Genomic DNA, 25,553 nt, shown 5'->3' on the forward strand with positions numbered 1-25,553 from the left:
CTCAATTCCTCAGCCTCCAGGATGAGATGGGGTTGGAAGGAGATCGGGAGAAGTGAGATCCAAATTTGAGGTTGTGGGATCAGGATTGTGTGGGGCTGGGTGGGTGTGATTTATTTTGATAATAAGTAAAAGTATCAGAATTATTGATTTCTGTCCCATTCATTTTCTGTCAGTTCTGGTTTGCTTTTCAGAGTGCCGCCTTCTCAGCTGATTTTGTTTGTGTCCTCCTGTCTCAGACTGAAAAGCAAGATGTGTTCTATTTGCCATCTGTATGGCAATTGTCCTGTGTTAAGTGGGCAGTTTTTCCTTATCTCTTCCACAATCAATCCTCCCTCAGGGGAGACATCTGCTGATAATGGGCTATTGAATGTCACTGCATGACTGATAAGAACTGTAACATCCCATTGTGAGATGTTCTGCCCAGAGGGAGGAGCCAAGCATTCCTACCTGCATCTAGTCTTGAGATTCTGGCCCACCAACACAGCTTTTTCTGGGCTGGATTTTCCCATAGGAACAGCTGCTCCTTCCTCTTCAGAAGATTCCCATTCCTACAGGATCACTTCTCCAACAGAACCACATCTGACACTGCAGGAGGACTGCAGCCACAATTCCAATTAGACTGTGGCCAACATCCTGTTCAGCAGGATTTCAGGTTGTATTCTGACTCTGTCAGTGTTGTTTTGGTTCACTGCATTGTTCATATTTTCATTTTCTTCCCTATTAAAAAAAAAATTGTGATTCCTGCTCCCATATTTTTACCTGAGAGCCCCCATTAATTTCAAATTAATACCAATTCTGAAAGAAAGGGTCTACATTTTTACATTTCAGGGGAGGCCCATGCCTTCCTTAGCAGACACCTCTCCTTCCAAACCAAAACACCTCCTTTCTCTCCTGCCTTCCTTTGCCTGCTCTGTTTCTCTCTCATTGCCTCCCTTGACCCAGGGCAGATCTCAGCAAAGTCCCTGCCCTGATTTAATTCCCAATCCATGAGCTATAGCAACCACAGGTGAAAATGTGAAGGCTGGCAGTGAAATGTCACTGTAAGATCTTGCTGCACTTGGCTTTTGGCTCTTTCATAAGAGCTTTGACTTCAAGGGCAGGAACATCCTTTTCCTGGCTGGGAACTGGAATTCCAGCCCCTGGGAGCATGTGCCTTGGATCCCAGAGGGGCATTCCCAAGGCTCCTAGGGTGCTGCTCCTGCCGTGCCTCCCAAGGAGCTGTGCAGGGCAGGTGACAAGGTGCAGCAGCTGTGTTGGTGCTGCAGTGCCACCATGGCCCCTGGTTCCAGGAGTTTCAGTACTGCCAACAGCGGTTCCTGGGTTCCATGGTGCCCTGCTGTGTCCCCATGGATATTTGGTGTCATGAAGTTCTTCAGTGTCACAATGGCCACCTCGCTCCATGAGCTTCCACAGTGTCCAAACGGCCTCCTTGGATGGGCAGTGTCACCATGGACCATTGGCTCCATGCAGCCCCGCTGGGTGGACTCCTTGGTTCCATGAGGTTCTGGGGGTGTCTCCATGGTCTCCTTGGATCCTCCGTGCCACAATGGACCACTGGATCCATGTGGCCCTGCTGTGTCACCATGGCCCCTTGGTTCCATGGGATCCCAGGGTCACAATTGACTCCTTGCTTCCACGTCATCCCCTCAGTGCCAAAATGGCCCCTTCATTCCATGGGGAACACAAAAGATTTATAAAAACATTGAGCAAATCCCGCTTAAAACACTTGGGAACATCTGTTTGCATTCCAAAGACAAGTTAAAGGTGAGGCTGGCACCAGCAGCTTCCATCTGCAACATGGATCCAGAGAAAGGACAGGGACAGAGAACTCAGCTGGGAGACTCAGAGAATTCTGCTTCCAGAGATCATTTCTGACCACACTGTCCCTTGTAGAAAGGTGACACCACTCCAGGCAGCCTGTACTGAGCAGGTGGCTCCTGAGTGGGGTTTCTTGTTTAGGAAACCTGCTCAGGCTTTTCCATTCTTTTTTTTCCCAACAGGAAAACTTCTCTTGTGTCTGTGTGCAGGGAGAGCCATGAGGATAGCAGGTGGGATATGGTGCAATGGGCTGGGACATGGAGCTGCAGAGCTCAGGGACAAGGTTCTGCTGCAGGGCACAGGGATGTCAGTGCCAGGTGGGCGATGTCAGACATGGTGAGGCTGGGGGTGAGGAGCAGCTTGTCCAAACAGGGTCAGTCCTCAGGGGGCTCATTCTTCTACATGCCCAGACCTCCTAATGAGACACTGAGTATCAAGGTCACCAGGGGAATGCTTCTAATCAGCTCTCTCTGAACTGGAAACTAAGAATACTCACTTGATTAAAGAAAAAAATTCAGGAGGTGCACTTGGAAATCTTCCTCCTTACAAGGACTCCAAACTGACTCCAATCAGCTGCACAAGCCCAGGAGATTTGCAGACAATTGAATGAAGACAAAGCGCCCCTGAAGTATTCTTGCATTTTGATGATCCCCATGATGGATTTGGGGCTGAGTCCAGAACCCTCAGGCACTGAGAGAAGGCTGAAGAAGCTGCTCAAGGAGTCAGGAGCAAAACTCCAAGTCCCTTGGAGCATCACTGGGCCCCACTGAGGGCAGGGACTGCCAAAGGCTACCAGGGACTGGTGAGAGCAGATCCTTGAGGCCAGGATTGCAGGGAGCCCAAGGCTCAGAGCAGGGAACTGCAATGCTGAGCAAGGCCTGGGCTGGCTGGGGGAAGCAGAAAGGCCAAGCCCTGAGCCCAGCCTGGCACAGCAGGGCCTGTCCCTCACGGGTGGCTCGGGGCTGTTTGTGGGGCAGGGGGATGTGAGGGGCAGCAAGGACAAATGTCACAAATCTGTGTGACCCTGCAGATCCTCATGGAACCAAGTGGCCATTGTGGCACTGTGCTGCCTCATGGAATCAAGGAGACCATTGTGAACTCAGAGACCCCAAGGAACCAAGGGTCCATGGTGACCTTGTGCAGCTGCAGTGTCACAGAGGAGCCGTTGTGACACAGCGAGGGCACACGGAGCTGAGGGGCCATTGTGACACATCAGGGCTTTGTGGAACCATGAAGCCATTGTGACATTGCAAGGCCTCATGGAAGCACAGGGCCATTGTGACACTGCAGAAGCAAGGGGAACATTGTGACACTGCAGGGCCTCATGGAACCAAGGAGACCATTGTGACACTGTGGGGTCCCAGGAAACCAAGGGAACATGGAACAGGTCTGGCTGACTGGGCCTCCTGGGGACCACCTGACAGGTCTGGCTGACCTTGGCATGTCGAGGGCTACTTCTCATCTGCCCCTGAAGCACTGGGGTGTTGGCCTGATTTTTTAAGATTTTCTAAAACCTTCTGAGTTTACATTCTTGTAGCAAATTTTCTCACACAACTTTCTGTAAATAACTTATTGCTTTGCATTCCTTCATAGAGGAGGGGAAATTTGATGGACGGTAGTTTTGTCCAGTGTCATTGGAGAGGTGGCACTTTCACCCTCCAATCCACTGTCACCTTTGGAAAACTATAAATGTTGGAGTCAGAAATAAATTACATTTCTTTTACCGTCACAAACGCAAAGGTGCCCATCATGTTTACTCATGTCCCATAGTGACATTGGGGCTCTGGGCTTTCCTTCCTATGGGAGAGAACTATTCTTCTCCTCCAGGGGCCTATAGCCAAAACTGGAATTCCTCCGCCAAATTTCGTTATATTGCAAGGATTGTTTATAGATGAAATATGCCAGGAGAGACAGATCTGGCTGCCTTGGCCACCCAGGGGCCAACTCTCATCTGCCTTTCAAACACTGGGACCATGTGCTTTTCTTTATTATGGGGAAAAAACATCCATCTCAACCAGGTACCCATGGCCAAAATTGGGCATCTGCCTCCAGAATTCCCTATATCCAATGATAGCTCCCAGGAAAATGATGCCAGGAATCACAAATCTGGCTGGCCTTGGCTTCCTGAAGACTGGCACTCATGTGCCTCTGAAAATCTGGGGCTCTGTGCTTTCATTACTAATGAAAAGAATTCTTCTTCCTGTCCAGGTGCCCACGGCCAAAACTGAGATTCCACCTCCAAAATGCCCTATGTCCAAGGATAGCCCCTAGATGAAAGTTGTCAGGAGAGATAGGTCTGGCTGGCTTGGCCTAAGGCTGACCACATCTCATCTTCTTCCAGAACACTTGGATTTTGAGCTTTTCTTTCCTTTAGGAAAAAAAAATCCATCCTGAGCAGGCTTCCATGGCCAAAACTGGGATTCCACCTCCAAAACTCTGTACATCCAACGATTGCTCCCAGTGAAATCTGCAAGGACAGACAGATCTGGCTGCCCTTGGCCTCTTGGGGATGCCTTTCACCTGCTCTCAAAACACTGGGGTCAGTGCTTTCCTTCCAATGAAAAAGACCTGTCCTTCTTCTCAAGGTGTTCATGGTCAAAATTAAGATTCCTTCTCCCAAATTCCATATATCCAAGGATCTGTCCATGACAAAAACTGCCAGGACAAACAAGTCTGGCTGGCTTGGCCTCTCAAGAGCCACCTCTCTTCACTTCTGTCTTTGAAACACTGGGGCTCTATTCTTTCCTTCCTATGGAAAAGAACTGTCCTTATCTACACAGAAATGGCCAAAATTGGGGTTCCACTTCCCAAATTCGCTATATCCAAGGGTTGCTTTCAGACAAAAGCTACCAGGACAGAGAAGTCTGGCTGCCTTAGGCTGCTGGTGGAAGCCTTTCATCTGTCCCTGAAACACCGGTGTTCTGTGCTTTTCTTCCTATGGAAAAGAACCATCCTTCTACTTCGGGTGTCCATGTCTGAAATTGGGATTCCACCTCTAAAATTCCCTATATCCAAGGGTTGCTCCCAGCCAAAATCTGCCACTACCATCAAGCCTGGCTGCCCTTGGCCTCTGGTGGCTGCACCTGCCACACTGGGGCTCGGTCCTTTCCTTCCCATGGAGATCACTGTGACACTGTGAGCACCTCATGGAACCAAGGGGATCATTGTGGCACCACTGGAGCCCATGGAACCAAGGGACCATGGTGACACCGTGGGGCTTCATGGACCCAGAGACCATTATGACTCTGTGGGGCCTGATGGAACCATGGAGACCATTCTGACCCTTCAGGGCCCCGTGTCACCAAGGGGGCATTGTGACACCTCAGGGCCTCCTGGAAGCAAGGGACCCCATTGAAGCGAGGGAACATGGACCAGGTCTGGCTGGCTTGGCCTCCCAGGGGCCACCTGACAGGTCTGGCTGATGTTGGAATGCCAAGGGCTGCTTCTCATCAGCTCCTGGAGCAAAGGGGCTATGTGCTTTCCTTGCTATAGAAAAGAACTGTCTGTGTTCAGATGCCCATTGCCAAAACTGGTATTATCCCTAAACAATTTCCTGTATGCAAGGTTATGTTTTAGGAAAAAACAGCCAGCTCTGGCTGTCCTTGAACTGTGGTGGTCACCTTTCATCTGCCCCTGAAAAAATGGAGCTGTGTTCTTTCATTCCTGTGGAAAAGAAATGGTCTTCTTGTCCATGGTCCATGGCCAAAATTAGAATGTGGCCTCCTAAAGTCCGTATATCCAAGGATTGCTCCCAGACAAAAGTAGCCAGGACAGACAGGATGGGTTAGCCCTGTCCTCTGGTAATTTTCACAGATCATGAGCTTAATATTTTTATTAGAAAACACCTTGGAGAGGGCCCAGGGATCTCCCAATGAGAGGTTTTGGGGGCTTGGGCACATGACCACTACATATGGACAAGTTACAGATGAGAAAGCCTGGCTGGGTCTCTCTCCATTCTGGCCCCACAGAGGTGCCGAGGCCGGCCCAGCCCCGTCTCGGCCGTGGGGCCGGGCGGCTCCTGCCGTGGGGCCGGGCCCCTTCCCAGGGAGCCGCCAGGCGCCATCGGCTGCCGGGCAGGGCAGGGGAGGCCGCGGGGCCGAGGCCGGGCTGTGGCTGCGGGTGCTGACATCTGGCCCTGCCGAGCCCTGCCCCGCCGCCAGCCCGGGCCCGGCCAGGATCCGCCGGGCCCCAGGAGCAGCCCCGGGCCGGGCCGGCTCGGCCAAGGCTCTGCCGCCCTTGGGCTTCGCCCGCAGCCGGCAGGCAGGGCAGGAGAAGCCATCGGCCCCGGCTGTGCTGCTGCTGGGCTCTGGCCTGGCTGCTGAGATCCTGGCCCTGCCCCAGCGCGGCCCAGCCTGACACAGCCCCAGCGCAGCCGCTGCAGAAACCTCCATGGCAAAACAGCTCCGGCCGCAAGCACCGAGCCCAGCCGGGCTCACGGAACCATCTGCAGCCCCGGGAGATATTGACTCTGCCAGTGCTGCCATCCTCCCTCCCGTGAGAGAAAAGGACACAGTGCAGGCACACAGAGGAGCAGCATGGACACACCAAGGGCAGGGAAGAGGAAGTTGAGTCCCAGATGGGAGGGATGAGGAGATGCCTGTATCTTGGGGCTGGAATCCTCTGCTAAAGCTATGGAGAAGGATGTCATTGATACATCAGACTCTCTTTTTCCCCATAATGCATTGAAAAATATGGGGAGATGACTTGTTTCAGCAAAGGCCTCCATGCTCAAGTGAGCAAATGTTGCAGTAGCTGTGATCCCATGAGAAGTTTGAACAGAGGAGAGCAGAGTGGTTACACACTGTACCCTCAGGGAGAGGAAAAGAAGACCTCTGTTCCCAGAGATGAAGATGATTTCAGAAATAGATGAAGAGAACCTTTGCTTTTAAACAGCTCATCTGTAAATTAATATCCCATAAATTGACATGGACCATAAACACAGCCATGGGAAAAGCTGTTAAAAAATGGGAGGGACTTCACAATTGCACATTTTTCGAGGCAGCTGCAATCCATGGAAATGAAAAGCCATGAGATAACTGTTTTCTTGTGGATAAGTCTCCATAACATTAACACGAGGAACTTCTCTCCCTATTTGAACTGACCTGAAGTTTTAGGTTTGTTCTCTTTATATTGTAAGGTTTTATGGAGAGAGGAAGAGTTCTGAAAGTTTGTTCTGATCCTTATTACTCTTTCTTTTGGTTACTGTTAATATACTTCTCTTTAAAAGTTTAAACTTTTCTTTTAAAGTTCTGAGCCTACTTTGCCTTTCTCCTAATCCTATCTCACAGCAGGAAAGGAGTAAGTATATTGTAGTGTGTGCACTGGTGATTAGCCAACACTGAACACACCAAAATAGTTGATGCATTGGCTGAGAAATCTCAAAATGGCAAACCAAAACCACTACAGAAACTTCCTCTTGAACTGCATTAGAGCAGAGGGAAATCAAGGCAGAGCCATGGTTTGTCAGGACTTGCTTGATACTAATGAGCCCCGTGGTGCATTTGGAGCTGAGCCCTGGAACCTCAGGGCCTGAGAGGAGATTCCACAAACTTTTCTTGCAGTCAAAGTCAGAAGAAGACACCAAAGTTTCTCAAGGCAATAATGAGTCCTACTGAGGTGCATGTCCAACACAGGCTCCTCATGGACTCCTTGGAGAAGAGAACTGGGGACCAGGATGGCACAAAAACCTCTCAGAGACTGAAAACGGCACAAAGAACTCTCAATGTGAAAAAGAAAACCCAAAGTACCAGAAAAAAGTTTAGTATCTCAGAGTATTCATGAGCCACAGCGTGTGTCTGCACAAAGCTCTCAGGGGACTTGTTAAAGCAGATAATTGGAGACACAATAGCACAAACCTCTCACAGAGTCTGTATCAAAAGGGAAACACCAAGTACCTTAAAAGAACTGAAGTACCTTGAAGCATTAATGGGCCCCACTGAGTGTTGTTCCTGACAAAGCCTCTCCAGGGACTAATTACAGCAGAATATTGGAGGCCAGGATTGCAGAAAGCTCTCAGAGACTGCAAGACAAAAGCAAAACCCTGAGTCCTTTGAAAAACCTGCAGTTCCTGGGAGCATGAAGGAGCCATTGCTGTCCAAGGCTCCCCAGGGACTCCTTCCAGCAGATCCTTGAGGCCACTGGGATGTGGGCTAGGTGGGGATGCTGAGGGCAGGACCAGGGGCTGACAGTGCCCAGCCTGGCTGGGGCTGTGCCAGGAGGCCCCAGGGCCTCAGGACAAGGTGTCTCCTCACAGCCCTTGGTGGCACAGACCCTGCTGTGCCCCAGGACACCAAGACTTGGCTTCTCTTTGTCCCCACCTGGCATCAGTGCCTCCAGTTCTCTGCTCTGCCTGGGGCCTGGGGACACTTTCTCAGTCGTGTCCCTCAGTGGGACCCATTAAAAGTCCAAGAAACTTTGGAGTTGGATTGTGACTTGGAGTTCTGGAGAGGTTTCTGCGGCTCCCTCTCAGGGCCTGATGTTCAGGGCCTGAGCACAAAGCCCCAGAGGGTCATTAAAGTCCTTGTGCTGTGTCTGTGCTGCTGAGCTGGGCCAGGCTCCTGGCACAGAGGGTGATCCTGGTAACCAAGCAGAGCTTCAAAGCACATTTCTCTTGCTGAGCAGCTCTTCTCCCAGCCCAGCAGGGCTGGGGCACTGCCTGCAGCCAGCCCGGGCACAGCACAGAGGCACAGAGAGCTTCAATCAGTCAGGGCTGGGAAGGGGCTGAGAAGTGCCTGGGGCAGAATCACTGCCAGCCCTTGGCACAGGAACCTCTGGCTGCAGGACAATGCAGCTGCAGCTCCTGGAGTGATCTCCTAAAGCTGGAACATGCCAATGCCCACAGACTCTGTGAGTGCATTCTCTGCTCATCTCCTGTGCAGAGCAGCCAGGGGTGCCCAGGGCTGTCCTGCAGAGCAGGGTCCTGCAGCCCAGGGCGCTGTGCTGGGCCAGGGACTCTGCTGCCTGCCAGGGACAGCTCTCAGCCGGCCCTGGAGCTGCTCCCAGCGCTGGCCAGGAGCTGTGGGGGGAAGGAGCCACCCTGAGCAGGGCAGGTGCTGCTGCTGAGAAGGGCTGGCTGGGGCAGGGCTGCTCCCAGCTCCAGACCAGCCTGGGCACAGCTCCGGAGGACACTTCCCAAAGAAGGTAAGCCTGGGATTGCTGTAAAGATCAGGAGCTTTCCTGAGAGTGTTTTCAATTTTCTGCTTGGAGCAGGGTGGGAAAGTTGGGATGATGACAAAAACATTTTTGCTTTTCATATATTTTTCATATATTCATAGTTCTGTAAATTACTGTTATTTAGTTATAAATTTATAATCCTTACCTAACTCTATTAAACTCTTAATTAACTCTATTTAACTACTATTATATACTTAATGTAATTATATTGCTTAATTAACTCTAGTACCTTTCCTTATCTTGTCTTAGATTTTAGAACTATAACATGTCTAAATAAATTTTTTAAGTGCTATATCGTCTTTTTATCAGGGAAAGAACCCACAAGAAGAGTATTTTGGCTTTTGAATGTGAGCAGTGATAACAAAAACTGGGACAAAGAAGGCTCTGGACTTACTCCAGTGGGTTAGCCAGGAGTGTGTAACTGTGTACTGAATCTCCCATTGGATGTTCCTGTTAAATATCCTAATTAATCAACCTTAATAAATTATTGAAATCAGGGACTTATTTTCCCTTATCCCCACAGGGACACCTGGAAGCTTCCAGTGAACTTCTGGTTTTAACTTTACTGTTCTAACACTGTTGCAAGGGATTTTTTTCTCTTTTTATTATAGACAACAGGGGGATGAGTGAAGCAGAACAGGAATTGTAATCCCAGAATCACAGAACATTCTGAGTTGAAAGGGACACACAGGATCATCAAAGGAATGTTTGAACATTTACAGAGACTCCAGAACTGTGACTTTGGTGGTCAGTGTCTCTTCTGGGAGCCTCCCAAAGGGCCTTCAGCCACTCCTCAGCCCTGGGCAGCAGCAGCATCACCTCTGCAGGGCCCAGCAGGGCTCTCCTGAGCTGTCCTTGCCCAGCTGCACACAGAGCCTGCCCCAGCCAGGGCCCTGCACACAGGCAGGTTTCTGTAGGGCCGGGCCGAGGGCACACAGGCTGGGATGGGCTCTGTGAGCGCTGGCAGGGACAAGGCACCTCTCAGGAGGGGATGTCCAGGCCCAGGGAGATGCTCAGGGAAGCAGAGGGGGCTGAGCAGAGCAGTGCTGGGGCAGGAGGGCTCTGTTGGTGTGTGGGAGGTGCCGGCCACAGCTGGGCACGGGAACACTGTCCTGAGTGCCTGGCTGTCTCTGCCCTGCCCTCTCAGGCACAGCACCACAACATCTTCTTTTGTTTATGAACTCCCCTGGTATTGTCACTGTTATCTGGGGCTCTCAGGGAAGCTCTGGCATTTGCAGCAGCTGAGTCAGGCACTTCCCTTGGCATTCCTGCCAGGCAGGATTGTCCATGGGAATGGGGTGTCCAAGCATCCCTGGGACCTGTGGGGCTGTGGGCAAAGCAGTCCATGAGAAAGGGGAATGAGCTGAGCCCCTCTCTGAGATCCCCTCATGGGCACAGCTGGGGATCTCCTTGCTGTGCTCTCCCCAGCTCTGAGTTGCCCTCCTGGGTGCAGATCTGTGCCAGAGCCTCGGGGAGTTCTCTGAATGTCCCACAGGGAAGTGCAGAGATGCCACAGCTGAGGAAATGCTCCTGGGTTGGCCAGGGGAGCCGTGAGTGTCCTTGGCACAAGGGGTGCTTAGATCTTGCCCAGAGACTTTTGGAGAGGGTGAGACACTAAGGGATCCCTCTGCTCTGGGCAGGGTCTGGTTTATCCCAGGGTGATCTGGGAGTGTGATTGTGCTCCGATCGCAGCCAAAGGTTTTCTCAGAGCAGGAAGTAGGATGGGTGAGTCTCAGTAGGACAGTCTACAAAGAATGGCCCAGGTTTGGCTGCAAGCAGCCTCTACTGACTTGTCCCTGTCCTTTCCCCATGAACAGGTGCCCATGTGCAGCCACAGCAAATGTCCAACAGCAGCTCCATCAGCCACTTCCTCCTGCTGGCACTGGCAGACACGCGGCAGCTGCAGCTCCTGCACTTCTGCCTCTTCCTGGGCATCTCCCTGGCTGCCCTCCTGGGCAACGGCCTCATCATCAGCGCCGTAGCCTGCGGCCACCACCTGCACACGCCCATGTTCTTCTTCCTGCTCAACCTGGCCCTCAGCGACCTGGGCTCCATCTGCACCACTGTCCCCAAAGCCATGCACAATTCCCTCTGGGACACCAGGAACATCTCCTACACAGGATGTGCTGCTCAGCTCTTTTTCTTTCTCTTTTTCATCTCAGCAGAGCTTGCCCTCCTGACCATCATGTGCTATGACCGCTACGTGTCCATCTGCAAACCCCTGCACTACGGGACCCTCCTGGGCAGCAGAGCTTGTGCCCACATGGCAGCAGCTGCCTGGGCCAGTGCCTTTCTCTATTCACTGCTGCACACAACCAATACATTTTCCCTTCCCCTGTGCCATGGCAATGCCCTGGGCCAGTTCTTCTGTGAAATCCCCCAAATTCTCAAGCTCTCCTGCTCCAAATCCTACCTCAGGGAAATTAGGCTCATTGCAGTTAGTGTGAGTTTAGGACTCGGATGTTTTTTGTACATTGTTTTCTCCTATGTGCAGATCTTCAGGGCTGTGCTGAGGATCCCCTCTGAGCAGGGACGGCACAAAGCTTTTTCCACCTGCCTCCCTCACCTGGCTGTGGTCTCTCTGTTCCTCAGCACTGCAGTGTTTGCAAATCTCAAGCCCCTGTCTATGTCATCCCCTTTCCTGGATCTGGCCCTGTCAGTTCTGTACTCACTAGTGCCTCCAGCCCTGAACCCCCTCATCTACAGCCTGAGGAACCAGGAGCTCAAGGCTGCAGTTTGGAGACTGATGACTAGATGGTTTCAGGAACATTAAACTGCTGGCCAATTTCTGCAATTCACTTGTAATAAAAGTCATCTTTGACACTTGTTGTTTATTTCTGATCAGTGGTTCTTTGCTTTAGTTTTTTCAGATTTTCCACAATGACATGTCATTGTTTGTGCCATTTCTCATTTTGTTTGTCTCCATCTTCCCTGTGCCCAAAAACTGTCAATAGGGGGCTGTGCTCTCGATGGCCTTAAAGTATCTAAAGGATCTCCCAGCACAGTTTTCTGCAGAGATGCCCTTTTGTTGCCCTCTCTGGAGCTGCAGCAGCAATGTCTGTGTGCAGAGCTGGGGCAGATCAGTGCTGGCACAGCAGCTGTGCCCAAGGAGCAGCAGCACTTGGTGCTGCCAGTGCTGCTCCCGTGGCCCTGCCCCGCTGCCCTGGTGGCCCTGGTGTTGCTGCAGGGCCTGAGTGCTCTCGGGGCCGGGCACAGTCCTGGGGGTGGCAGTGCCGGGGCTGCAGCAGGGACAGGCCATGGGCACTGCTGGGGCAGCGCTGACGCCTCAGGGCAGGGCCTGGGGGCTCCAGGCTCCTTGCCTGGGCTCTCTCAAGAACACGGCCAGGCCAATGCTCAGCACAGAAAACCCCCGTGAGCAGCCCCAGGCTGGCCGTGGGCAGGCTGGGGGCAAACAGCATGGCTAGTGCTCTGCAGGGGCCCTGGGGGAGACGGGAAGGAGCAGCAGAGCAGGGGCTGATCCATCCCCACTGTGCTGCACAGCCCAGGGCAGCGTCCCAGAGTGTCCTCATGGTGCTGCCAACAGCATCCCCCCTCTGCAGCCCTGGCCTCTCCCTCAGCTCACAGAGGTGCCGCATCCTTGCAGGCACAGACACGGCAGCACTGGCTCAGCAGCCCCTGTTTGCATTGCACACAGCAGGCAGGAGCACCCCCATGCTGGGGCTGTGGGGACATGAACCTGAGGCAGCACAAATGCCATCAGCCCCTGGGGCCAGGAAGGGCTGGGGGACACTAGGGAATCCACTCAGCTTTGTCCTGGCCTCTGCAGTCAGCCAGAAAGTTTGTTCCCATCAGCTGGGAGTTTCCTGTCCCACTGCAGACGCTGCTGCTCAGAGCCAGGGCTGCCTGGCAGCCACCCCCAAACTGCCCTGAGCATTTCCTTGGCTTCACCTTTGCTTTCTTTACTCTTCCTGATACAAATTTTTTCCTCCTGTCCACCCCTGTTCCCTCCCCTGCACACAGCCCATCCCTGTTTGCCCTTTCCTCTCTGGCCCCACTCCCCATTGCAGTTCCTGACTTGGCACCATGGGAACATCCCTTGGGGAGTAGGATCATCCCACAAGTGCTGCAGGAATTGTCTGCAGGCTCCTGCAGTGCCTGGTGCTGCTCCCTTGCCAGAGGCACCCCAGGCCAGGGGGGCACATCTGGGCTGCTGTGTCTGGCTGTGGGGCTCCCTGTTCTGGGCAGTGAGGAGGAGCTGCAGAGGCTCTGCAGGACTGACAGGATGGGCTTTGGGGCTGTGAGGAGAAGCTGAGGAACCTGGGCTGCTGGAGCTTCTGAAGAGGAGGCCCAGGGCTCCTCCTGCAACTGCTCCAAGAGTGGTTTCAGAGAATCCCAGAATCAGCAAGGTTGGAAAAGACCTTGGAGATCATCAAGCCCAACCTGTGCTCTGACACCACCTTGACTCCCATGGGCCTCCTTTTCTCCAGATCAACAACCCCAGCTCCCTCAGCCACTCCTCACAGGACTTGCGTTCCAGACCCCCCATCAGCCTTGTTGCCCTTGTCTGGACACACTCGAGCCCCTCCACGTCCTTCCTAAATTGGAGGTCCAGAACTGGACACAGCACTCGAGGTGCTGCCCAACCAGTGCCCAGCACAGGGGAAGAATCACTGCCCTGCTCCTGCTGGCCACACCATTCCTGATCCAGGCCAGGAGCCATTGGCCTTCTTGGCCACCTGGGCACACTGCTGGCTCATGTCCAGCCTGCTGTCCATCAGTCCCTGCAGGTCCCTTTCTGCCTGGCTGCTGTCCAGCCCCTCTGTCCCCTGCCTGTAGTGCTGCAGGGGTTGTTGTGACCAAAGTGCAGGACCCGGCACTTGGACTTGTTAAACCTCACCTTGTTGGGTTTGGGCCCTGGATCCAGCCTGTCCAGGGCCCTGTGCAGAGCCCTCCTACCCTCCAGCAGACCAACACTCCCAGACAACTTGGTGTCACCAGGGTTCCATGAGGCCCCAGAGTGTCCCAATGGTCTCCATGATTCCATGAGGCCTCCCAGTGTCACAATGTCCCTTTGGTTCCATGGGATCCCTTGGTGTCACAAAGTCCCTTGGATCCTTGGGCCCTGCAGTGTCTCAATGTCACCGTGGTCCCCAAGGCCCTGCAGTGTCACAGTGGATCCTTGGTTCCATGAGGTCTGGCAGGGCAGCAATGCTCTCCTTGCTCCCACAGTGTCACAATGGCCTCTTGGTCCCAAGGGCCACCACAGTGTCAAACATGTTTCCTGCATTCCGTGAGTTCCTGAGGGGCAGCACTGGCCCCTCGGTTCCATAGGGCTCTGCAGGGTCACAGTGGCCCCATCATGACATGAGGTCCTGCTCTGTCACAAAGCTCTGCATGGTTCCACAAGGCCCTGCAGGGGCACAGTGGCCTCTTGGTTCCATGAAGCCTCAGAGTGCCACAATGAATTCCTTGGTGCTGCAGTGTCCTGGAATCTGACACTTCCTAAATTGGGGACCCCAGAACTGGACACAGCACTCGAGGTGCTGCCCAACCAGTGCCCAGCACAGGTGAAATGCAGATGAAAAATAAAAACCCCACAATTCCAATAAAGATTTGTAGGGAATGGTATGTTTATTTGCAGCGCTGGACACATGTAGGGACTCATTGCCCTTCAATGGACATTCGCCCCCCTGAGAAGTCCCTAACCTTTTTTATTACCCTTAATTTATTTCCATAGGCATAGAATTTCATAATAGGTTCATGCATATTCATTCTGATGATTTCATGTTACACTTAGAGCTAGTTACACTTGTTTTCGTCAGAAAGTACAGAAAGAACTCCTGGGTCACTCTGCGTGGTCTGTTTAAAGGCCCAAGGAGTCTTTCTTATCTCTTTTTAGTGTGGAAATTTGCATTCTTTCTCTTTAGCTGGGCCAACTTTGCTAGTGTTGCAGTTACCAGACTAAACAGCATATTTCACTTATGTTAACAAGCTCAAAGCAGCACATTTCACCTAAATCCAAATGGATTTCTACCCTGTTAAATTTTCACTCTGTCTCGCAGGGGAAGAATCACTGCCCTGGTCCTGCTGGCCACAACATTCCTGATCCATAGGAGTGCCAGGGGTTGGATGAGGGAAATGGTGGGGCGGGGGGGTAGGGACAAAGTGCTATTGATTGTCAGCCATGAAGGATCATGATTTTCATATGTATTCAGATTGCATAACAAGGTGCTGGGGGTCAATATCAATTGGATATTGCTGATATCAAGATATAAATAAGAAAAGTTAAAAGGACAAAACAATTTTCTCTGCATTGTTTTCAATAAAGTCTATACACTTTGAAGACACTTCTGAAATCTGGTCCTGTGCTGACTGGGCCAAGGGCTACAGCATGAGCGATCTCCTGCTTGATCTGGGTGAAAGCTTGTTTGCTGCTCAGGGCCCCAGTGGAAATTGGTTTTTTTGGGGGCGACCAGGTAGGGAGGGCCCAAAATCTGGCCATACTCGAGAATGTGCATTCTCCGAAAACCTATGGCACCTAGGAAAGCTTGCATTTCCTTCTTGGTGGTGGGTAGAGACATCACGGTGATCTTATTGATGACCTCAGTTGGAATCTGACTCTGTCCATCTTGCCACTTTACCCCAGGAACTGGATCTCTCAGGCAGGACCCTTGACTTTGCTCTTCTTGATGGCGAAGCTTCCAGCAGAATCTGGACGATCCTCTCTCCTTTCTCAAACACTTCCATTGCCATGTTCCCCCACACAATGATGCCATCGATGTCCTGCAGGTTCTGGAGCCTCACCCTTTTCCAGTGCAGCAGGGATCAGTCCATGGCAGATGGTGGGGCTGTGCTTCCACCCCTGGGGCAGTCATTTCCAGGAGTATTGCACGCCGCTCCAGGTGAAAGCAAACTGAGGCCTGCATTCTGCTGCCAGAGGAATGGAGAAAAACATGTTAGCAATGTCATCAGTGGCGTATCACTTTGCTGCCTTGGACTCCAGCTCGTGCTGGAGTTCCAGCATGTCCAGCACAGCAGCGCTCAGCGGTGGAGTCACTTCATTCAAGCCACAATAGTCCACAGTCAATCTCCATTCTCCATCAGACATGTGCACAGGCCAGATGGGGCTGTGGAAGGGTGAGTGGGCCTTACTGACCACCCCTTGGTTCTCCAGCTAACGGATCATTCTGTGGATGGGGATCACGGCATCCAGATTCGTTCGATACCGCTGGCCCTGAACTGTCGAGGTGGCAATTGGCACTCGTTGCTCTTCCACCCTCAGGAGTCCTACTGCAGATGGGTTCTCTGATAGTCCAGGCAAGGTGTTCAATTGCTTAATGTCCTCTGCCTCTGCAGCAGCTATGCCAAAAGCCCACCTGAGTCCCTTTGGGTCTCTGTAACAGCCGTTCTGGAGGAAGTCTATGCCCAGAACACACGGGGCCTCTGGGCCGGTCACAATGCATGTTTCTGCTGCTCCTTCCCAGCCAGGCTCACCTCGGCTCCCAACAGGGTCAATTGCTGCGATCCCCCCGTCACCCCGGCAATGGAAACAGGTTCTGCCCTACATGTCCCGATGGCATTTGGGTACACTGTGCACCAGTATCAGCTAAGGTGTCTTGGTTCGACAAGACAGGAGTCTGTGAAAGAGGGCTAAAGCCTCCTGTGCAATGGAGAACGGCAAACCCCCCTCCCTCTGAATTACCAGGATCTTTAAATTAAAAGGCTCTCAGGCAAAGATATGGGAATGGGAGTAACAATTCTTTACTAGGAGAAAACTAGACAACAATTTAAAAAGGCAAATGCAATCGGTACAAACAAAACCAGTGAAAAAAGTCCAGAACCTGAGGATTCGGGGTGCCAGTAGCAGTCCTGCTGGGACGATTGCTCCCCTTGCAGTGGTGATCTTTAGAAGGGTATAGTTTTCCTCTGAAGATCTGGTGGCAGTGGGGCTGGTCTTCCTCTGCACCGGGGTTGCCTCCGAGCTCCGCCGCCGTCGCCTCAGCGCGCTCCGTCTGCTTCGCTGCGAGTGCCGCCGAAGAGAGCTGCTTCTCTGGGAATCCCGTGAAGAGAGAGAGCGAGCTGCCTCTCTCCCCAAAAAGCTACCCCTTTATACAATAATAGAGTGCTTGGCTTCCCCCTCTGGGTGGGACCCCTCACAATAGGATGGTGTTACATTTATCAGCCCGGCAGTGAGTCAGTCAATAGTGTATAAACAAACCATTGCCTCTACGGGGCAAACCATTGTCTTTGAGAGAGATAACAAAACCTGTCCAACAGGTTTGCCTTCAACAGATGGCAAATAGAATACAAGCTTATTTTACAACCCAGGACATAAGGCTTCATATTTCTGTGGCACTGATGTGCCAGGCCATCGGATCCACACTGAACAAAAGATCCGGTTTTCCCATGCCTCTCCCTGGCTTGAGGCAGGGCCCCTCTACCCTGGTTATTATTTCTTTCCAAGGCATACATGGCAGAGGTACTTTCAAGGGGATCTGACAAATCACACCCGGCAGCTTGGTCATGGGAGGTTGAGGCTACCTTCACTTCACTGGAATTCCCTCGGTCAGTGCTTCCCTCCTTGAGCTGACACACCCATGCTGCCAGGACAGAAATGGGTTTCCCATCCCACCTTCCCATGTCTTCCCCATGGTCACACAGAAAGAACCCCAGGCCAGCCTGTGGGGCGTACCCTCTCTCTCTGGCTGGGGAACGTTGGGCTCTGACTTTGGGGCCTGTGACTCGCACTGGGGCAATGTGGGAACTGTTCCTCCTCACCTCCTCCCTCATCTCCCTCATCTCCTCTTTGAGTTCCTTGCCCACAGCAGAGCCATGAGCCTGCACTGGGCCATGGATCATACTCTCACAATTTCTCAGCTGTTGGCAGCAGAGCCCACTGTCTCTTGGCTGTTATCGGCATTAATCGTGGCAATGAAGGTGGTGTACTGAGATGGCCCCAGCCTTGCCAGACTCCACAGCATTTGCCCTGTGCACCTGACCTTGTCGGGGTCAGTATCATGCTGTCCATCCCTCCCAAAGAGTACCTCCAATGCTGCCAGTTCCCTCAGCTGTTGGATCCCTTCCTCAAGGGTTTTCCAGCACATTCTGTGCTGGTGCTTCTGCATTCTCTCCCTGTGGACAAACCTCTCTCTGACACTTATTAAAAGCCGCTCCCAGAGGGAAAGCGACCCTGGCTCCCTTACAAAAATCTGATTCATACCTGAGCCTTGGGTCAAGGGTCCCAAATTCCTTGCCTCACCACCATCCAGCTGGGCACCTGTACCCATGAGGTCTCAGACTTGAAGCAGTCAGGTTGTATAAGCCTCACGTCTCTGTCATACAATGTCCTTGTGCAGGTTACAGAGACTTTTGTACGTCAGGGACTCGGTGATGATCGCAACCTCTGGCTCCCCTGTGAGTTGTGAGGGCCTTCCCTTATCTGGGTGCTCTGATTCCATCTTAGACCTCCTTGTTTCTACAGGGGCGACTGCTGCTGGCTGTGGCTGCCTTTGTGGCTCAGCTGGAACCTGGACAGTTGTAACATCTGTGGGTTCCACTGCTGCCCCATCAGACTCTCCTTTTTCGAGGCAGGGGGAGGGCTTCTCACCAGCTGGGGAAATGCACTCCTTCAGCATCTCCTGCATCTCCCTCACCAGACCCCCACCCAGTCTGGGTGGTTCATATCTGGGGTGGCTGTGGGGCAGGGTCAGGCTCTGGGGCAGCAGCATCCCTGGTCTCTGGGGCCGTGTCAGGTTCTGGGCTGGGTGTCAGGGTGGTTATCCAGGTTAATCTTCCCTTGTCTCTCAGTGCCAAATAGAACAGGGCTAACAGCAACACAGCCCCTGTATGATATCATTGGTATTTGGAGTGGATCTGAGCCCTTCACAAACTGGTGGGGCAGCCCCAAAGAGATGGTTAAAGGCTTGGGAGAAAATTTCCCCCGGTGTCATTTCCTCACAGTAGGTGCCATTATTAAAGTAACCCCAAAAGCACACAGTCAGTGTGTTATAGCTGTGAATCCATGTGCCTGCTTCCCAGAGGAAGTTAAAGATCATGAATTCTTCCCCTTATTCGCCCATAAAACAAACCAGAGAACAGCCACAGCAGCCTTGGCTGTAGGAGCCATGTTTAGATCAGGGCCTGCAAATGGAGAAATGCAGCCACGGTTCCGTGTCACCCAAACCAGGGCAGGCTGGAGCACAGGGTGCCGCTGAACGAGGTTTCTGTAGCAGCACACAAAAATCAAAAATTGGATTACTCAAGAACTGTTATTCCCTTTTTTGTTTCTTTGCCTTCGAGCTGCAATTTGGGTGCCAAAATCTGTCTTGGTTTGCAAAGACAGGAGTCTGCTAAGCAAGGCAGGACCCTCCCTGAAATGGGGAAAAAAATAAATGTAGAACCCCCTCCCTGTAAATTGCTATAAATTTGAAGTTAAGGGCGACTCTCAGGCAAAAATATGGGAGCAGGAAAAACAGTTCTTTATTAGGGAAGAAAACTAAAAGATAAAATAAACATTGCAGTGAACCAACCTCTAACAGATGGCAATTGAACACATCTTGCCTTGCAATCTAGGACAACAACTTATTCAGCATGAATCACATCTATTTACCACATGCCCCTTACCGACAGATATTGCCCACCTGGGGCTGACATGCCAAAAGTTTTTTTAAAAATTATGCATTTTTTCATAATTAAAATTTAATTAAATCTTAATAAACGAATACAATTAATTAATTTTAGCTTAATAACAATTAAAATTTAATTTTGCTTATGCATAAAAATATTATTAAATCTTTTATTATTTCATTTTAATGCTTCTATAAAAAAACTCTATATGTGTTTTCTAACGAAAAACTTATTGGTCATTGGTTCTAAGTAACACAATTCCCTTCATTAATTCATTGAACACTCTTGGCTATTGATTTTGCCCTCTTTATTCTAATTTTTGTTTATTTGTATTATTTTTGTCATAATTTCTTATCATTTTCACAGGCAGGGTAAAAGCGGCCACTTTGGGTTCCACGGAGACATTTCTGGGCACATTTGGGGCAGTTTTGTGTCTGGGGAGGGAATTCAGAGAGAACTTGAGGGTCTGGGGGACCCCTGGGGGAGCCGGGCGGGCGCTTGGAGGGGCACTCAGGTGTGGAGTTGCGTTATTTGTATGTTTTATTATCCCTGTATTATGTATTGGTTTATTCCTTTGTACCCCCATGTACAACTTGGTTTGTCCCCAGTTTTCCCGCCTTGTCCTCCCTTCCCGCCTCTCCAGTGGCTGTCCATCACCCTGGAAGAGACGCAGTCCTCCCCTTTACCCCACCCCCGGGTGCCTTGTCTGTCACTCGGTGCCCCTTCCCATCCATCCAGAAGCTTCCACTCAGGGCACCGGGTGATTGGGCGAGGACCTGGGGCTCCCCCCATATCTTTCCCCCATTGGACCCCATCATATCCCCCCATCCCGGAGCCACCCCCTATCCCTATCCCCATTGGTCGTTGGATACCCCTCCCTTACAGTTTATAAGCCAGTGCAAGCACCTTGTGCTTGTTCCTGTTGGCTGGCACCGTTCTAGGACACTTGGCCCCGTTGGGCTACAATAAACTTGGACTTAGCCCCCAGCAGGATCCGCTCTTCATTTACCACCGCGAGGCTTGCTAGCGCTGCCCGGAACCCACAAAGGCACTCTCCAAACCCCAGCTGGGAGCGGCGGAGGGTGCCTCCATCGCCCGCCCTCGCCCCAGGACGAGCTAGCCGGGGCTGAGAGAAAAGGGATTTGGGGCGGGAGCGCGGCAGCTGGCGCCCAACGTGGGGCCCTGTTTTTGCGGCGTTGGACCCTCGTTTGAGGATTTTAGGTTCGTGCGGACCCGAAGAATCGTCCTCCCTGGCCGTCAGCTACCCCAGCGAGAGCAGACCCACGTTCTAGTGGGTGGCACTCTCAGGGACAGGACCGGCAGCTCCAGAACGCACCGCCGGAATCGGTCCTCTCGCGGAGGAGTTCTACGATTGGTTTTTCTTTTCCACCCTTCCCTCTCGGACCCCTTTGGTTTGTGAGTATAGGGGCCCCTGGGGCTTTCCCGGTCCTTTTTTGGTTGGTTCCTTTCCCCTAGGGTTTAGGGAAAGGATCCCTTTTTGGTGGGTTTCTTTTTCCCCGGGGTCGGGGAAAAAATTCCTGTTTTTGGTGCTTCCCTTCCCGGGCGGGAAGCTTAAGGACTGCGGCAAAGCCGGAAGCGTGGTCTTTTGTTTTTCGTTCGTGTTTTCCCAATCGTAGGCGCTGCGGCACGATTTAACATCTAACAGCATGGGTGCAAGGCTGTCCGTGCTGCAGAAGAGCATTTATTCCCAAGTTGTGGGTATCCTTTTAGTGGGGGGAATTAAGGTTAAAAAATCTGAAGTTAAGAAGTTTGTTCAGTGGTTGTCGCAGACTTTCCCTGACATTTCGCCAGCTAAATTATACCAAGCCCCTTTTTGGGAACAGGTAGCGGGGGAGATCCTGCGACAGTCGGATCTCTCTCTCTCCATATTCACCCATTTGGCTCTCCAAATTTGCGATATAATTAAATATCACTACGAAGGTCTGCCACAGCCAGCTGCAAACAAACCGATCCCCAGTTCGGCGGGTAGTTCATATAACGCTACTCCGCTTCCCTGTCCCTCAGCCCGGTCGCTGCAGTACGATGCGGCGCTCGCGGCTGCGGCGGGGCGCGGGGCGGCTGCTGTCGCTGCTCCCGAGGCTGCGGCTGCGGCGGGCGCTGCGAGAAAACTGCGGCAAAACTCTCCCTCTCTCCCGAAGTCGGGTATTATCAGACAGGCATCCCGGCATTGCCCACAGGCAGATTCTGGCCCCTCTGAGAATACCTTAGACACCCCGCAGGGCGGTGCAGGCACTGTCTCTGCTTCTACCCGTTCCCCTTCTTCCCCGCGCTGTACAGCCCCGTCCCGTGGAAACTCTGTTCGTTTTAAATTGTTCCAGACCCCCGAAGATCCCTCATCCCCCATCCACCATCCCCAAACCCCACAAAATGGCTCCCCTTCTCCCCCCTTCCCCAGGACACAAGATGGCGGTGACCGCGTGGTTTTTCCCTCCACTTGTGCTCCTTCTTCCCATGATCCCTGTCCTCCCCCCTCCCATAATCCCTTCCGGCAGACCAACCCCTTCTGCTCCCCGGATTTCTCCGACAACCTCCCTCCTCCACCACCCGTCAACTCCCCCTCTCTTGAATTATTCAACACCCCCCCCCTCAGCTCCACCCCCGGGGAGGGGAGTCCCCACCATACCACTCCCCCTGCTCCAGACCACGCCTCGTCCCCTGGTTCCCACGACCCCACTTCCAGTTCCCACGCTTTCGGTTCCGGGGGGGGGGAGCGTGGGAACCCCGATCCACCCCAATCCCTGCCTGCCTTCTCGGCCGCACCTGTCACCTATACCCCGCGGCGGGGGGGTAGGCCCCTTGCACAGTGGTCCCCCATCCCCTAGCAGACCATCAAAGAGCTCTGCAAGGCCAAGAAGGGGTTCGGGATGGAAAGTGAATACTTCCGAAGCTTATTAAAAGCAACCCTCTCCTCCAAAGAATATGTCCCCGCGGACATTCGAACTCTCTTCTGTTTAATTACCCACGGAGAATTCCTCATCTGGGAGTCCGAGTGGAAGCGGGAGATCAGGGAGGTGTTACCTGACCTCTGGGCCAATGCAGATAGCTCTAGGGATGAGGATGGGGCAGTAATATCCGTAGACCACTTGTGCGGGGAGGGGGATTGGAAAATGGGGACCAAGCAGGCGGAGAAAATCCCCAGAGAGGCGCTGCAAGTCAGCACTAGGGCGGCAGAAAAGGCGTTTTTTAAGTTAAGACCCAGCGGTACGGTTATTAACTTCTTGTCCCTAAAGCAGGAACCCCTAGAACCTTTTGTCGCGTTCGTGGATCGCTTGCATCACGCGATAGAGGCTCAGGTCCCGGACGAGAGGCTGCGAGAGGGGATGCTTGCCACAGTTGCGAGGCAGAACGCTAACGACGTGTGCTGGCAAGCAATCCTCAGTCTGCCCCTGGACCCTGAGCCTACCCTTCAAAGCATCCTGCAAGTCTGTGCGAGGAAGGTGACAGTTCCTGCTAAAGACATTCCATAGACTCCTAAACCACCAACAAGCAGAGTGGCTTTTGCTGCAGCCGTGACACCGCCAGCCACCCCTTCTCCAGATCGCCGCCCTACAGGAGCACCCCCAAGGGGACAACAGCACCATCAGGCCTGCAATCTATGTAGGCAGAAGGGACATTGGGCTTCCCAATGCCCGCTGAGGGACGAGTTTTTTAGGTTTAAACAGCAGCGACAAGAAAAGAGTGTCCCCAACTCGGGGGGAAAACAAAAAAACTGAGTCATCAGCGCAGTCCCTCCCTGCGCGAGGACATAAATATGGTGGGCTCTATAACATCAGAGGAGGGGAGGGACGACTACCTGCAATGCCCACCTGAGGACATTTCACTGGACTTGACACACCGGACTATAGCTGACAAACCAGCCTATATGAGGGAAGATGTGGATTTCATTCCCACTGCCTGGCTGGGTCGAGACCCGAACCAGCCCAAGCTGGTACTTAACACCCCATCTGATTTCTCCCCATATAGGTTGGCCCTGACCGAGGCTCTGCACCTAAGGGACAGCGACTGGCACTCCATCGCCGTCGACACAGAGGACCCGGGAACCTGGAGGAACCTCCACAGTAAGTATATCGTTCTTGGGGACACAAAATTCACGCCTCTTGAAGTCACTATTGCACCATCCCTGACATCCAGGAACACCGAGCGATTAGTGGTGTGGCTGCACTGCCCCCATCCTCCGGTCTTCCTTCCCAAGGGCCAAATCATCGCCCAGGCCATTCCAGCATCTGGGCCTCCAGCACACCCTGAGGATCTATGGAAGAAGTCAGCGAAGAAGAGCTACCAGGTGTGCCAGGCCCAGGTCATAGGGAAGGAAAGACCAAAGCTCTCCTGCTATATGCGGAAGGATGGGGAGTACAAACACCTAAGCGGTCTCCTGGACACAGGGGCAGACGTGACAGTCATTCCCGCACGGGATTGGCCGCCTTGCTGAGAGCTGCAAAACGTGGCGGGAAAAATTCAAGGTGTAGAGAGTTCTCAATTGGCAAGACAGTCAAAAAACGTCGTAAAATTTGAGGGGCCGAACGGGCAATCGGCCTATTTACGCCCGTTCGTTTTAGACTATACGGAACCTCTGTGGGGGAGAGACCTGATGGCCCAGTGGGGGGTCACAATTAACATCCCGACCCCCCAGGTTTTTCGGGCAACAGTCACTGAGGAGCGTACTACCCGGAAACTTAATTGGCTCACAGACACACCAGTGTGGGTAGAGCAGTGGCCGCTCAATAAACAAAAATTAAAAGCGCTTCGGGAGCTCGTGAAGGAGCAACTCGCCAAAGGGAATATCCAGGAAACAGCATCCCCCTGGAATTCCCCCGTCTTTGTCCTGAAAAAACCTGGCAAAGACGAGTGGCGCCTCCTCCACGACCTTCGTGCCATCAACAACGTCATAGAAGACATGGGTCCTCTCCAGCCAGGGATGCCGTCCCCCACGATGTTACCAGAAAATTGGGAATTGGCTGTCATTGACATCAAAAATTGTTTTTTCCAAATTCCCCTACACCCTGATGACGTGCCACGGTTCGCCTTCTCGGTTCCTTCCATCAACCGAGAAGCCCCAATGGAGAGATACCACTGGAAAGTTCTTCCCCAAGGCATGAAAGTCAGCCCAACCATCTGCCAGTGGTACGTCTCTTCATTGCTGTCCCCTGTGCGTGCAGCCACCGAGGGCGTGATCATCCAGCATTACATGGATGATATCCTTATTTGTGCCCCCAACAGCGATCTACTTACACACGCGCTTGAACTGACAACCAGTGCGTTGGTTGCTGTAGGGTTCGAGCTGTGAGAGGAGAAGATTCAAAAAATGCCACCTTGGAAGTACCTGGGTTTGGAGATAAACAAGCGGACCATTGTTCCGCAGAAATTGGCCATAAAAAATTCAATTAGGACTCTAGCCGACGTGCAGCAGCTGTGTGGGTCTTTAAACTGGGTGAGACCCTGGTTAGGTATTAACAACGAAGACCTAGCCCCTCTTTTCAATTTATTGAAAGGGGGGGAAGAGCCTAGTTCTCCCAGGGAACTCACTCCAGAGGCCAAAGCTGCTTTGCAGAAGGTTCAGGAGGCAATGTCTGCCAGGCAGGCCCACAGGTACGATCCGGGCCTACCCTTCAGATTCATCATATTGGGCAGACTGCCACACCTCCACGGTGTCATCTTCCAATGGGCAGACACCCTAGGAAAGGGCAAGGATCAGGACAAAAGGGACCCACTCTCCATCATAGAGTGGGTATTCCTGAGTCATTCACGATCCAAAAGGTTGACACGGCCACAAGAGCTGGTGGCAGAGCTAATCCGCAAAGCGAGAACACGGATTCGGGAGCTGGCGGGGTGTGACTTTGATCACATCCACATTCCTTTGAAATTGGAATCGGGCCAATTCACAAAGGCAATGTTGGAACACCTGCTGCAAGAGAATGAATCATTGCAGTTTGCACTGGACAGCTACACCGGAAAAA

General features: G+C 52.5%; 2 protein-coding genes across 2 annotated transcripts in view; one reads left to right on the forward strand and one right to left on the reverse strand.

Moving 5' to 3' along the window:
* The window catches only part of LOC110483738 (uncharacterized), a 31,578-nt gene that overhangs the window by 3,014 nt on the left and 3,011 nt on the right, over positions 1-25,553 (reverse strand). The window lies entirely within an intron of this gene.
* LOC144248415 (olfactory receptor 14I1-like) lies at positions 10,832-11,764 on the forward strand. The gene has a single exon (XM_077790589.1). The coding sequence runs from the start codon at positions 10,832-10,834 to the stop codon at positions 11,762-11,764; it is 933 nt and encodes a 310-aa protein (XP_077646715.1).

This window comes from Lonchura striata, unplaced genomic scaffold, assembly GCF_046129695.1.
Source record: "Lonchura striata isolate bLonStr1 unplaced genomic scaffold, bLonStr1.mat Scaffold_113, whole genome shotgun sequence".
Classification (NCBI taxonomy): Eukaryota; Metazoa; Chordata; class Aves; order Passeriformes; family Estrildidae; genus Lonchura; species Lonchura striata.

Coding starts and splice junctions, on each gene's coding strand:
- LOC144248415 (XM_077790589.1), top strand. CDS start 10,832: ATGTCCAACAGCAGCTCCATCAGCCACTTCCTCCTGCTGGCACTGGCA.